The 13,757-nt window shown below is 48.6% G+C and overlaps 1 protein-coding gene across 1 annotated transcript in view; it reads left to right on the forward strand.

The window, feature by feature from the left end:
- Positions 1–13,507, forward strand: part of Lpcat1 (lysophosphatidylcholine acyltransferase 1) — a 52,028-nt gene extending 38,521 nt beyond the window's left edge. Inside the window, exons 9-14 of the mRNA XM_051151076.1 lie at positions 1,996–2,078; positions 8,890–9,015; positions 9,413–9,566; positions 9,873–9,971; positions 12,415–12,556; positions 13,095–13,507. Of these exons, the coding sequence (XP_051007033.1) occupies positions 1,996–2,078; positions 8,890–9,015; positions 9,413–9,566; positions 9,873–9,971; positions 12,415–12,556; positions 13,095–13,279 (789 nt within the window). The 3' untranslated portion in view covers positions 13,280–13,507. The remainder of the gene's footprint in view (positions 1–1,995; positions 2,079–8,889; positions 9,016–9,412; positions 9,567–9,872; positions 9,972–12,414; positions 12,557–13,094) is intronic.
- Positions 13,508–13,757: the final 250 nt, after the last annotated feature.

Genomic DNA, 13,757 nt, shown 5'->3' on the forward strand with positions numbered 1-13,757 from the left:
TACAGAGCCGAGAAGAGAGTGTCATATCCTCTAGAACCGGAGTTACAGATGCTTGTTAGCTGCCATATGGGTGTTGAGAACAAAGCCCTTGGCCCTCTGCAAGAGCAACAACTGCTCTTAACTGCTGAGTCATCTCATTAGCCCCTGGACAGAAATTTTAAAAATTATCAAGGAAAAAGCCAGGCATGGTGGTGCACGCCTTTAATCCCAGCACTTGCGAAGCAGAGGCAGGCGGATTGCTGTGAGTTCAAGGCCAGCCTGGTCTACAAAGTGAGTCCAGGACAGCCAAGGCTACACAGAGAAACCTTGTCTCGAAAATCAAAAAAAGAAAAAGAAAGAAACAAACAAACCAAGGAAACTAAAGCTATCAGTCTAGACTAAAGCAACATCATTTAGATGACTGTTGCCTAAGAGTATATAAAATTGACACACATAAATTTTCTTTCTGCCAGCTGGGCAGTGGTGGCACATGCCTTTAATCTTAGCTCTCAGGAGGCAGAGGCAGGCAGATCTCTGGCTCCTAGGCCAGCCTGGTCTACAGAGCAAGTTCCAGGGCAGCTAGAACTACACAAAGAAACACTGTCTCAAAAGAATTATGTTTCTTTTGCCTTCATTATTAATACCAGTACAGCTAGATTTGAATCGCTAATGTATTCTGTCATCATCCTGTTTGCCTTGCTCATGGAGTATGCCTGCCTTCCCAGCTTTCAGCTCCTGTCAGCTTCCTAAGTCCCAAACTTACCCTCTGGGTTAAATTGAACACAGTCATATATATGTGGCCTCTAGAACTTTCTCTGAATAGAAGAAGTGGTGTTTTTGTTGTTATTGGGTTTATTGTTGCTGTTTTAAGAAAAAACACTGGGCCTATATCTGAACCCAGAGATGAGTTATATGCAACTTTGTATTCAGTGAAACAGTCTGTTCATGACCCATAAGTACTGCAGAGCCATACAAAATGAGCAGCTGAGCTAATGTGGCTTTTACGAAGAGCACAGCCCAGAGAGTGTCAGTCCTGCCACTCTGGGTGATCCTGTGGCTCTTCTCTGTGCCTCTGTGGTTCTCTCAGCTGCCAGGAGAGAACAGGATCAGGTCTGAGAAGGAACATGGTCTTGTCCTGGCTTAGAGCCCTGTGGTTTTAAACAAGTCTATTACAGACCTGGTCTCTCATTTTAAGATAAAAGAGACTGAGAATGGCCCTGTGATATGTTTTGTATGTCCTTCTTCACATTGCTGGTGAATGGTGCCAGTGTTAATGTAAAAGACCGTTGTAATTTCGAGGAATTCCTAAAATGTAACTGTGAAAGCTTATATGCATATAGTGGGAATTGATAGCCTTTCAGGGTGCTCCTATATTCCTAAATATCTTTATTTAAGAACAGGAATCAGGGGATGGTCTTTTGTCCTTTCATGCACTGTAGAGTTGGCACCTGCATGGGCCACTAAGTCATTTAAAATGCTGTATTTGTAAGATGACTTATCACGGTGATGTAGTAGATGTCAGCTGCCAGGTGGGTTTCAGGTGTAGAGACTGCAGAGGAACTGGTCTCAGTACTCACTGAGGGATGGAGAGAAGGTACCGTTCTCAGTAATCCCTAAGATGAAATCGCCATTGAGGCATGGCAAGATGCATGAGGGGAGGAGGTAGACATTGCAGCCTGGGCCAGTGGGTACTCCTGATTAGCAGTGCAGAGCTATAAAGTTTGCAGGTGTGTGTGTGTGTGTGTGTGTGTGTGTGTGTGTGTGTGTGTCTGTCTGTCTGTCTGTCTGTCTGTCTGTCTGTCTGTCTGTGTCTGAATGATGTGGGTGTGGATTTAGATATGTGTATGTTGAGTATGGGCATTGTGGGTACGAGTGTGGATACAGGTATGGGCATGGATGGACTATTCCAGAAAACAAGCTCTGCCAGTCTTAATGTCGCACAGTTACCATTTATGGTGGCTCTGGTGGGGTCAGTGTCCTGTATTAACAGAGATAACACGGTTTTTCTATCCTCAGTTCTTGCCTGTGTATTGCCCTTCTGAGGAGGAGAAGAGGAATCCTGCCCTGTATGCCAGCAATGTGCGGCGTGTCATGGCCAAGTGAGTGAGCGGCTGCCAGTGGTGCTGGGGAAATGGGCTTGTACAAGAGTGAACAAGCAGGTTTTTCCTATGCTAGCGGTAGAGTGTGCTTAGCCTGGAGTTTGTCTTCTACTTTTATCTGATGATGTTTTAACTTGTTTAACATTTAGAAGATGGTTAATCTTTGCTTCGTTTTGCAAGTTACATACCTGCCATAGTAATTAGTGACCCTGGTGACCCTGGTGTGTTTTCTGGGGCATGTGCTGACCTGGGCAGATGTCAGTCCCAGGTTCCAGCCTCCTTGAGGCTTCACTGTGTCTGTCTGTGGACTCTTTGTTGGCAGTCTCACTCCCCCTGCTGGAGGAATTGTAGTGTCTGTATGTTTACTCCCCTAGGTGTCCTGTGCTGCCTGCCACCTGACCCTTGTGCACAGCCGGGAACATAAGCGTTGTTTTCACTGTCTATTTCCTCCTAGTCTAGGCAACAATCATGTTACCCAAGTGCCTTCTCTCCCTGACTTTCCTCCACTCTCTGGGCCCCATCTCCCCATACATATACTAAAAACAAGACCCTTAGCATTCCTTATACATACCAGGTAGTGGTTGTACCCCACTGTAGCCCCATGGGGGACAGGGTTGTCAATTCCCCTGAAGGGGCTGTGTACAGTGGAGCTGAACTCTGCTCTGCCAGTGACAGCTACAAGGATCTTTGAGATTCCTCCACCTGGACTGGAGGCCAGTCTCACCCTCAGTTGCTGACAGACCTGGAGAGAGTGTACTGGGAGCACTTCTGACGGGCCCCAGCTCAGATCTCTAATCACTGTTTAGAGCTGGCTCTTGCCTGTTTCCCCTTCACCGCTCTTGAAGGGCATTTGCTAGAGCAGAGCTCGGAGGCTACAGCCTCCACTACAGACAACTCTTAACACGTTCTAACTAAGGGAACACTCGGGCCAGGCCAAGGTCCCTGCATTCCAATCTTCCATTGTGATTTGATCTGCTTTGGGGAAGAGATTGGATCTTTTTAGGACTCAGCATGTGATTGCTACCACTCTTTATTGCCAGGTTATAACACCTGCTCAAGTTGGATTTGGAGGGATTTTAAGGAGTTAGTGCTGAGAGCACAATATTCTCTTCGAGTTACACCCCGTCCATTCCGAGTGCTGTGTTCCTGTCCCGTGCCTGTCTCCACCCCCTGCTTCAGCCTCTTCTGTGGAACAGTTTGCAGCCTACATTCCTGACCCCAAATGATCATGTGCTTTCTGGTTGCTTGGTTACACAGCATCACTGGGGCAGCACCAGACTTTTACTATCTGAAGCCATTTTCTGTTTCTGTTTCTGTTTTTGTTTCTTTCTCTCTTTCTTTCTCCTTTTTCTTCTAAAGAAAGAGAAAGAGCATGAAGTAGGGTAGGAAGGACCTGGAAGGGCTTGGGAGAAGGGGGAAATGATCAAAATATATTGTATGAAATTTTTTTCAATAAAATGCTATTTTTGAGATTATAGTATACTTAATTCATCTCCCTTTCCTCCCTTCAAACCCTCCTGTGTGCCCTCCCAAGCCCTAGTCTCTGTCAAATTCATGGCCTCTTTTTCTTTAATTGTGTATGTGTTAGTGTGTGTCTGTGTGTGTATGTGTGTGTCTGCGTCTGTCTGTCTGTCTGTTTTGCTAAATACATAAATACAACCTGTTTGGCCTTTTTATTATCCTCTTTTTCTTTCTTTCTTTCTTTCTTTCTTTCTTTATTTATTTATTTATTTATTTATTTTACATCCTGATCATAACCCCCTCTCCTCTCCTCACAGTCCCACATTCCCTTCTTCTTCCTCCTCACTCCTCCCCTGTTCCTCAGAGAAGGGGAGCCCCCCTCCCTACCCACCAACCCCAGCTCATCAAGTCACAGCAGACTGAGCACGTCCTCTTCCCCTGTGGCAGCCCCACCGGGGGGAAGTGATTGAAAACCAGGCAACAGAGTCCATGTCAGAGACGGCCCCACTTCTCCTTACTAGGGAACCCACATGAAGACAAAACTGCCCATCAGCTACATCTGTGTAGGGGGCCTAGGTCTAGTCCATGCCTGATCCTTGGTCAGTATTTCAGTCTCCACAAGCCTCTCTGGGTTCTGGTTAGTTGGTCTTCTTGTGGATCTCCTGTCTCCTCCAGGCCCTTTCTATCCTTTTTCCCACTTTTTCACAAGATACCTTACACTTTGCCCAATGTTTGGCTGCGAGTCTCAGCATCTGTTTCAATCTGCTGCTGGGTGGAGCCTCTCAGAGGACAGCTATGCTATGCCCCCATCTGCAAGCATAGCAGAGTATTGTTAATACTGTCAGGGGTTGGCCGTCTCCCATGGGGTGGGTTTCAGGTTGGCCCAGGCTTTGGTTGGACTTTCCCTCAATCTCTGCTCTATCTTTATCCCTGCACGTTTTGTAGGCAGGGCAAATTTTGCGTTGAAGTTTCTGTGGGTGGGTTGGTGTTCCCCTAACCCCATGTGGACTCCTGTTTAGTTAGAGGGTGTGCTCTTAAATCTTCATGACGCCCTGAGACAAGGAGTCTCAGATACCTACCCTGTCATAGATCTCCAGCTTGTCACAGACATGCCCCTGCCCATGTTTTCTCTTCTCTAGGCAGGCCCTCTGTCCTGCTTCCCACTCTCCCCAGGTCTGATCTCCCACCTATTTCTCTCTGTGCTCCCTCTCCTACCTTGTTCCCTTTCTTTAGCCACTTATGTTGTCTGTTCTATTTCCCCTTCTGAGTGAGATTTAAGCATCCTCCCTGGGGTCCTCCTCGTTATCATCTTTGGGTCTGTGAATTATAGTGTGGTTATCCTGTGTTAAATGGGTAAAATCCACTTATAAGTGAATACATACCATATGTGTCTTTCTGGGTCTGGGTTACCGCAGGGTGATATTTTCTAGTTTCTTGTGTTTGTCTGTAAATGTCATGAGTTCCTTGTTTTTAATAGCTGAGTAGTATTCCATTGTGTAAATGTACCACAGTTTCTTTATCCATTCTTCAGTTGAGGAACATCTAGGTTGTTTCCAGATTCTGACTATTACGAATAAAGCTGCTATGAACGTAGTTGAGCAAATGTCCTTGTTGTATGGTGGAGCATCTTTTGGGTATATGCCCAGGAGTGGTATAGCTGGGTCTTGAGGAAGAGCTATCCTCAATTTTCTGAGAAAGCGACAGATTGATTTCCAAAGTGGTTTTACAAGTTTCCACTTCCACCAGCAATAGTGCTCCTCTTTCTCCACATCCTCACCAGCATGTGCTGTCACTGGAGTTTTTGATCTTAGCCATTCTGATAGCTGTAAGATAGAATCTCAGATTTATTTTTATTTGCATTATCCCTGATAACTAAGGGCATTGAACATTTCTCTAAGTGCTTCTTGGCCACTAGGAAATCATGAAATTTGCAGGCAAATGAATGGAACTAGAAAAGATCATCCTTAGTGAGGTAACCCAGACTCAGAAACACACGCATGGTATATACTCACATATAAGTGGATATTAGCCCAACATAGATGTCTTCTGAGAGAGTCCACCCAGTGGGGGATCTGGGCTCACAGCTGGGACTCTGGGCAGAGCGCTGAGAGTCTTATGTAAGATTGGGGAATGGAAGGACACAGAGGGTTCAGGAGGCCCACAAAGAGACCAAGGCCTGTGGATTTAGCCCGGGTGGGGGAGTAGGGGCTGCACAAACTGATGCATCAACAAAGGACAATTCATACAGAGAGCCTAGGCCCCTGCTCAGATGTATATAAAGGACAGCTCATTCTCCGGGTGGAGGTGGGGGAGAGTGAGAACTGCCTTTGGCATCAACTCTGGTGCCCGCGATTTGATCACTGCCCCTTGGCAGGGCAGCCTTGGGGACACAGAGAGGAATGGGATGCAGGGTATCCTGATGAGACCTGATAGGCTGTGGTCAGATTGTGAGGGAGAAGGGTCCCCCCTGTCAGAGGTCTAGGGGAGTGGAATAAGGTAGAAGAGGGAAGGAGGTCGGGAACGGGAAGATATGACACAGTTCAGATTTTGAATATTTATATAACGTCAGTTGTTACATGTTAAGTACTTTCAGGCTTACTAAGGAACCAGTTCAGGCTTAATTTTCATGCTGAAGTCAGGATCCTGGGGTTTGTTAAGCTCTCTGCTTTGAGCCACATCCTCATTGACTCTTCTTCAATTTTTGTTTTCTGTGCACTTACTGTAGACTCTTACTCAAAGAAGTGCTTCTCCATCCTGAATTTGTTTTACAGTGCTGGGAAGTGTGCCTATGTGCTACACACGTGGTCTCCCACTCATGGCCCTATTGCTCAATTTACAGAGCAGTTTGATCCTTATTTTAATGGGTTTCCTAATTTTGAAATAGTTTTAAACTTTGGAAAGAGTTCTAAGATACTCCGGAGTTTTCCACATGGGCGCTTCATTCAGCTTCCCTGAAGTTAACCTAATCCCACTGTAACCAAGACTAGGTAGTCAACACTGATACAGCAATATTATCTAAACTATAGTTCTCACTTGAGTTATGCCATTATACCCAAGTCTCACATTCCCCTCCTCCCCCCCCAACCCCCCGTGGCCAGATTCAACCTAGTATTTCCCATTTAATATTTTCCTATTTTTTTAATTTACATTATTTTTGAGAATTTCATATATGAGTGAAATTCATTTAAATCGTTTCTGCCCCATCTTCCCCCGGCCTCTTCTTGTGAGTCACTCTTTCTCCTTTTGTAACTCTGCCGTTGCTCTTGTCACACACCCCCTTTAGCATTCGTGACCACTTCTTTTGTAATTAATATTATTAAGTGTCTACACACACACACACACACACACACACACACACACATACACACACACACACACACACACATACACACACACACACACACACACACACACACACACACTGAATTTCCCTGTCTCCATTGTCTCTTTGGATCTGTCACCGTTCCTCAATCTTTCCATGTTATTGTGACCTAGACATTTGATGACAGCTAGTTGGCTATTTTATAAAATATTTCTTACTTTTGTGTGTATCACATTCCCCTTTGAATAGATTAAAAATTGTGCATCATTCACAAGAATGCTGCACAAGTGGTGTTATCTCTCTCTGCCTGGTTCTTTTTTTATTTTTTTATTAATTCTTTTTTTCTTTTTGTATTTTTTATTTTTATTTTTTATTTTTTTTCCGAGACAGGGTTTCTCTGTGTAGCCTTGACTGTCCTGGACTCGCTTTGTACACTAGGCTGGCCTCGAACTCAAAGTGATCTACCTGCCTCTGCCTCCTGAGTGCTGGGATTAAAGGCGTGCGCCACCACACCCGGTGGCAGTTAAATTCTTAGAACAGGACTTTGGCCTCAGCCCTGTGGGTTGATTCTGTATAGCTCCTCCAGACCCATTAGGTCTGACAGCCTATGCTGTACTGACCACGTGCAGGACGTGCACACCTTGCAATTGTGCAGACCACAGACATGCACGGTATTAGTGGAATGGGTGGCAGGAACAAGCAGCTGCAGGCCTGAGCGGTCTGTGTGCCAAGAAAGGGAAGTGTGAAATAGGCATCACGCATGCATGCAAATTGTGGGCTGTAATATAGAGCTCCTGTGGGACTGAGTGTTCTGCACAGCCACCCCTAGGGACTCAGCACTCAGCACTACTTCCCTAGGGGACTCAGCTCTCAGCACTGCCTCCCAGGCCTTCAGTCAAGGCTTTTGCTGGCCACAGCCTATTTCCTCTTTTCTAGGGTTCACGTAAAAGTCTCATCTTGCCTGGCTCTGGGGAGTATTCTGGCTACAGGGGTGTCAGTTCCTGTTTGAGGCTTGTGTGTGTGTGTGGTTCCCTCACCCATTCCCTCCAAGTTTTCATTGGCAGCCGTGGGAGGGGCCAGCTTCCTGGAGAGGGCAGTGGTATTTCCTGCTTGTCTGTGCCCAGCTCAATAACATAATGGAAGAGTTGCCCATGTCCTTAGACCTAGAGCGGTAAGGCTGGGATCCAGGCCCTGTCCTGGGCAAGCTCCTCCTTTCTAGCTCCCCAGCCCCGCGCCCCCCACCTACCCACACACCCCCAGGTTCCTTGAAACCCCATGGGAAATCATGGCACATTACCACAGCCCTGAACCTCGGCTGGATGTCAGCCCTCACCTCTAGTGGGCACCCAAAAAGGGTCTGATGGGCTAACAGCAGATGATGACCCTGAGGACCAGAGTTGAGAGGCTTTTCCTGCTAACCTGAGTGTGTGTGCTTCCACAGTGGTTTTGCAGGCATCCCCATTGGTTGTCTGAGCATTGCCAGCCTGCATGCTCACGGCCTGCGTGATGTAGCAGCACTCTGTTGTTCTCGGATGCCCTGGGCAGGGCGTGTTGTTGGGAAATGACAGTCACTCTTGTTTTGGCTTCTGTTCATAGGAATTTCCTGTCTCGGTATTTAACTTAAAATAATGTTTTATGTGGCTAAAATATTAGCACAGTGAGACCTCAGCGAAGGCCTGATCTACACATGGGTAAACCAGCTCCTGTCTAGGTCCCAGGAGGGAGATACACACATCATGGTCTCAGACATGGGCACGTGATGATGCTCTGCAGCTTCCCCTAAGGGGAGGCCCCTGTTAACCTGGCACCTCAGAGCCAGGGTACTAGGGTATCCTGTAATCAATGCCTCTGGTAACCTCTGGGTTTTCCTCTTGGCATGGGCCGGTCTGTTAGAGTGAGTGCTCCCCTGCAGGCTACCAGGGACTGGCTGCCCTCTCACACACATTGCCACACAGCTCTTGTGGGTATTGTTACTGCTGGGTAAATGGCATGTGTGGCAGGGTTGATGAAAGGGTCCCTCTCTCGCAGGGCGCTGGGTGTCTCGGTAACCGACTACACATTTGAGGATTGCCAGCTGGCTCTGGCAGAAGGACAGCTTCGCTTGCCTGCGGACACCTGCCTGCTGGAGTTTGCCCGGCTCGTGAGGGGCCTTGGGTGAGTTGTCTGTGACTCTCAGGCGTTCATTAGTGGTGTCAAGGTTTCAGGGGGAGTTGTCAGGAAATCCTCTGCTTATGCTGGGCTTCAGATGTCATCAGCAGGACCTTAAAAACCTTCTCACTGGACACCAGCTGTATGTATGGGTGCTGCCCCTGTACACCATCCTAGGAATACACCCAGGGGGACAGACAGACATGGAGACTAAAACCTGGCCTCCTATAAACGGAAGATGTGCCATGCTCAGAAACTAATTGGCTACCTGATAAGAAACTTTTAAAACATTTTGATGGGTCTCCAAACCTCATACACAGTAAGTCTCCCGCTTTAGTTTCTGTGCTGTGGTCTTTTGTCAATAAATCTTTCCTTCGGTTTTTTTTTTTTTTTTTTTTTTTAGACTGAAACCAGAAAACCTTGAAAAAGATCTAGACAAATATTCAGAGAGTGCAAGGATGAAGAGAGAGGAGAAGATCGGGCTCCCAGAGTTTGCAGCCTACTTGGAAGTTCCTGCTTCAGACACGCTGGAGGACATGTTCTCGCTGTTTGACGAGGTGTGGGGAACTTGGGGCAGAGCCTCTGGCTTATCAATATGTTAAGTCGTTCTCAGTGGCGTGGATTTCACAGAGATGCTGGCCAACCTGTTCTGTAGGTGCAGGCCTTGGGGTGCTTTCTGGCGAAGCTTCACGTTTGAGAACTGACTGGGGTTCGAGCAAGCCTGCCTGGGAATCCTCTTCCAAGGCGTAGTCTTCACATCTGTAGCTCTTACCAAACTCGGACCGGGAGAGCCAGTCAGCTAGAATGTCCCTTGGGACATGCAGGCATCCACGCCATCATCTGAATACGTGACTCTTTTGCAGAGCGGTGGTGGTGAGATAGACCTTCGTGAATACGTGGTCGCCTTGTCTGTGGTGTGCAGGCCATCCCAGACCCTGGCCACCATCCAGCTGGCGTTCAAGGCAAGTGGATTTCCTGAGCGGGATTTGTGTCTGTCCGTTACTCTTCTTATTACTGTGACAGGCACCTGGCAGGAGCATCTTGAAGGAGGGAGGGAGGGTTTATTTGTGGATGTTGATCTGTGGAGATGCAGCCGTAGTGGGGAAGTCATGAAGGCTGTGAGGTGTGACTGGTTGTGTTGCACTAGCATTAGAAAGTGAGAGGTGAATGCCGAAGTTCACTGGGATTCCTGCTTTCCCCCGCCCTTTTATTCAGTCTAGAACCCCAACCTATGAGGTGGCACCATATTGTTCAAGGTGTACCTCCCTCAGGTTAAACCTCTCTGGAAACACTGTTAGAGGCGTGCCCGCGCCTGCATCTCCAAACTTCAAACTCTCCCATTTAGAAGTTCCAAACACCTAAGAACTGTGAGCAGTTTTCTATACTCATCCTTTGTTACTACCGTAACCAACTACCTAACGAGAAGCCACGTGCGGGACTGGAGAGATGGCTCAGCAGTTAAGGGCACTTGCTGCTTTTGCACAGGGCCTGAGTTCAGTTCCCAACACCCGCGTCAGATGTCTCACGACCACACCGTGATTCTGTTCTCGGGCCTCCGTGGGTACCCGCTTGTTCATGGTGCACATACATATAGACAGACACAGACACATAAATAAATCTTAAGCCACTTGGAAGAAGGATTTCTTTTGGTTTATGGTTTAAGGGGCGACTGTCCAGCGAGGCAGAGAACTGTGGCCACAGGAGCATGAGGCAGTTGCAGCCACAGCCAGAAATCAGGGCTAAAGGACTGTTGGGCCTCAACTGACCACCGTCTCCTTCCTCTCCTTTTGCTCTGCTTGAGACCACAGCTCATGGGATGGTGCCACCCGCATCCAAAGTGGGTCTTCCCTTCTTAGTCGAGGTTGTCTGCTCAGAGCTATCAGGAGCCCCTAGTCTCTCACGGCCTCCGAAAGCTTCTTTCTCTTTATCTGGTGTACCACCCCACAGCAGTACTAGGCAAGTGTTGCCAGGGTGCCTTATGCGGGTCACTCCAGGAGAGTTAGCTGTGCGGTGTCAACGCTTGCAGGCTGATTAGGAAAGCTGGACCCTCCTGTATCTACACTTGTACTCTGTTCTGGTGGCTCAGACCCACTTGGACTCTAAAGTCATCAAGTAGAATCTGTCATGGTATCAAGCAACACTCAGGTGCCTTGGCAACACAAACAGCAGAACATGGAGTCCAGGCCTCTCACAGCTCCCTAGAAGAACAAGTGTGGCAGGCAACCGAGCATCCCGGTGGTCATGGCGGGGCTATATTCCTACTGTGATAGGTGAGCAGGCATATGGTCACTGTTCCCACAGATGGCTGTTGTGGCCCGTTGTACCTCATTCCTCGGGCCAGCTGTTACCTCTCAGCCTGCCCCAATGCCCCACCTCCACCTGGACCTTTCCCAGGCCACTGTTAACAGTGAGGCCCCTGTCCTTGTCTGCCGTCCCAAGAACACCAGACAGGAGTGACAATGACACAGTATTGGTGGAGTATTCACTAGCAAGGCTGGGTGTCCCATGACTTTCTGGGAAGAGATATCTCTTCACCCCGTCTAAGAGACAGACCAGTGAAAGATGCCAGCAAGCCCAGCTTGGCAAAGTAATTTAGGCTCCTTGTGCAGCACTGCAGCAATCTGTGATGCGCTGTGGATGCCTCTCCTCACACCACAGTTAGGGCCAAATGCCAAGCTGTAAAACAGACTTGTGACGATGAGTAGGACCCAAGAGATGTGTACTCTTAGGTACTCCCGGAGGTTGAGTCAAATACATGTCTCTGCCCCTTTTGGGGGGTCTCTTCTTGTTTTCCATGTTGGTATCAGTCCTGTAGAAAACTGTCACAGGAAGGGCTTTGGGAACACCTAGTAGTGTGAGGAAATGGGAAGAGAAACTCACAGGCCAGGGTTTATGTCTTCTGTAAGCCGTATTCATTTTCTCATACAATGTAGAGATCTGATTAGAAATGTAGACTTAGTTCTTGCCTTCTTCAAAACCACAGCCCCAGTGCCATGTCCGCCTGATCACCAAAAGATGCTGCAGTTTAATCCATTGACCACTAGGTGGCACTGGAGGCACATTGTTCCACTTTCCTAGTTCTTGCTTCAAGAGCCCTATCTGCATCTTCTCTCTGGTATACTGAGCCTCTGCCCATCATCCTCAATTTGTCGTTTTGCTCTCACAGTTACCACAGCATCCAAGTCTCAGCCAAGGCATGTTTGTGTAGTGTCCATAACGGACCTGCCGAGGCCAGGAGAGGCAGGCACAACTCTACCAGGACCTTACTATCTACTTGTAGACACCACTCCCTCAAGGTGCCGGCTGTCCTGACAAGGTGGGGTCAGGACCACTAGGGAGAATGTACCAGGCCTGGCCAACACCTGAAGAAGGGTCCCCAGTATAAGTCTTCACTGTTCCTTGCAGATGTATGGATCACCTGCGGACGGCAGCATTGATGAGGCCAACCTGTCCTGCATCCTCAAGACTGCACTGGGTGTATCAGAATTAACAGTGACTGACTTGTTCCAGGCTATCGACCAAGAGGAGAAGGGAAGAATCACATTTGGTGAGTGGAGCAGAGTGCTGTCAGCCCCACACAGGGGTTGGATGTAGTGAGCACTCCAGCCCAGGTATAGAGGAAGCTTAGCCTCAGGAGCCCTGGGCCCAGGGATTGAGCCCCCACCCTGTGTGCACACACCAAGCTGCTCCCTCCCCTCGCGTTGCACTGGATCCCCCGAAGAAGGTTCTTCTGAAACCCAGCAAGATACAGTGACTATGGGTCCAGTTTCTGCCTGTGATGTAGAAGCAAGCTTAAAGCTTAGTAGAGCCCACACCAGGCAGAAGCTGGAGCGGCTTCTGATGTAGGTACCCAGCTGGCAGGACACCCACTCCAGCCCCATTGGAGCTGCTCTCCTGAAGGCTTTCTCTATGACACCAGCACCCAGAGCCCTGCCCTTAGGCCCTGGCCTGAGGAATGTATGGTCATTGGACCAGTGTTGGGGTGATGACTTTTCTTGGAAAATTCATCTTTCTGAGTGGTCTCTGACCAGTGACTGGTCGTGGGGCTCTCTCCATCCCAGTAATCGGCTTCCTTGTCTTTCCAGACGACTTCCGTGGGTTTGCAGAGATGAACCCTGACTTCGCAGAGGACTATTTGTACCCCGACCAGACACATTTTGACAGCTGTGCACAGACACCCCCAGCACCGACTCCCAACGGCTTCTGCATTGACTTCAGCCCTGAAAACTCAGACTTTGGGAGAAGGAATTTTTGTAAGAAAGTAGACTAGAAGAGTCTGGGGGAGTGAGTCCCCCTCCCACGTGACCACCTGCCCCCAGTGGCCTGGAGCCCATTTGTGTGTTGCACCGTCTGCGTTTCCCTGTTTCCTCATGCCTGTCTCTGTATGTCTTCAGACCTGAGGTCCAAAAGATTTGCAATGTTTTTTGTTTTCTGTAAAGTCTGTCTCAGGGCCCAGCTGGGCATTTGCAGGGAAGCTGTGTGTATACTCCATCTGCCCAAGGCAGGCAGGCGGGCGGGTGCTCGGGGCCTCCCTGTGGGGCAGGACTCCACAGGCAGGGTGGGCACAGATCTGATTGTATGCTCACCTAGAATATGCTGGTCTTGAGTTGGCGTCAGTTTTTCCCGTGTCTGTCTGTGCAGTGTGCACAGTGCGGGGCCTCTGCACACACGCTGCACAGACCAATCCTGGAGCAGTCGCGTCGTCCTGACTTGGTGCCTCTGCCATCTCTGACTCACAACGGGGTAGG

This window comes from Acomys russatus, chromosome 9 (assembly GCF_903995435.1).
Source record: "Acomys russatus chromosome 9, mAcoRus1.1, whole genome shotgun sequence".
NCBI classification, from domain to species: Eukaryota; Metazoa; Chordata; class Mammalia; order Rodentia; family Muridae; genus Acomys; species Acomys russatus.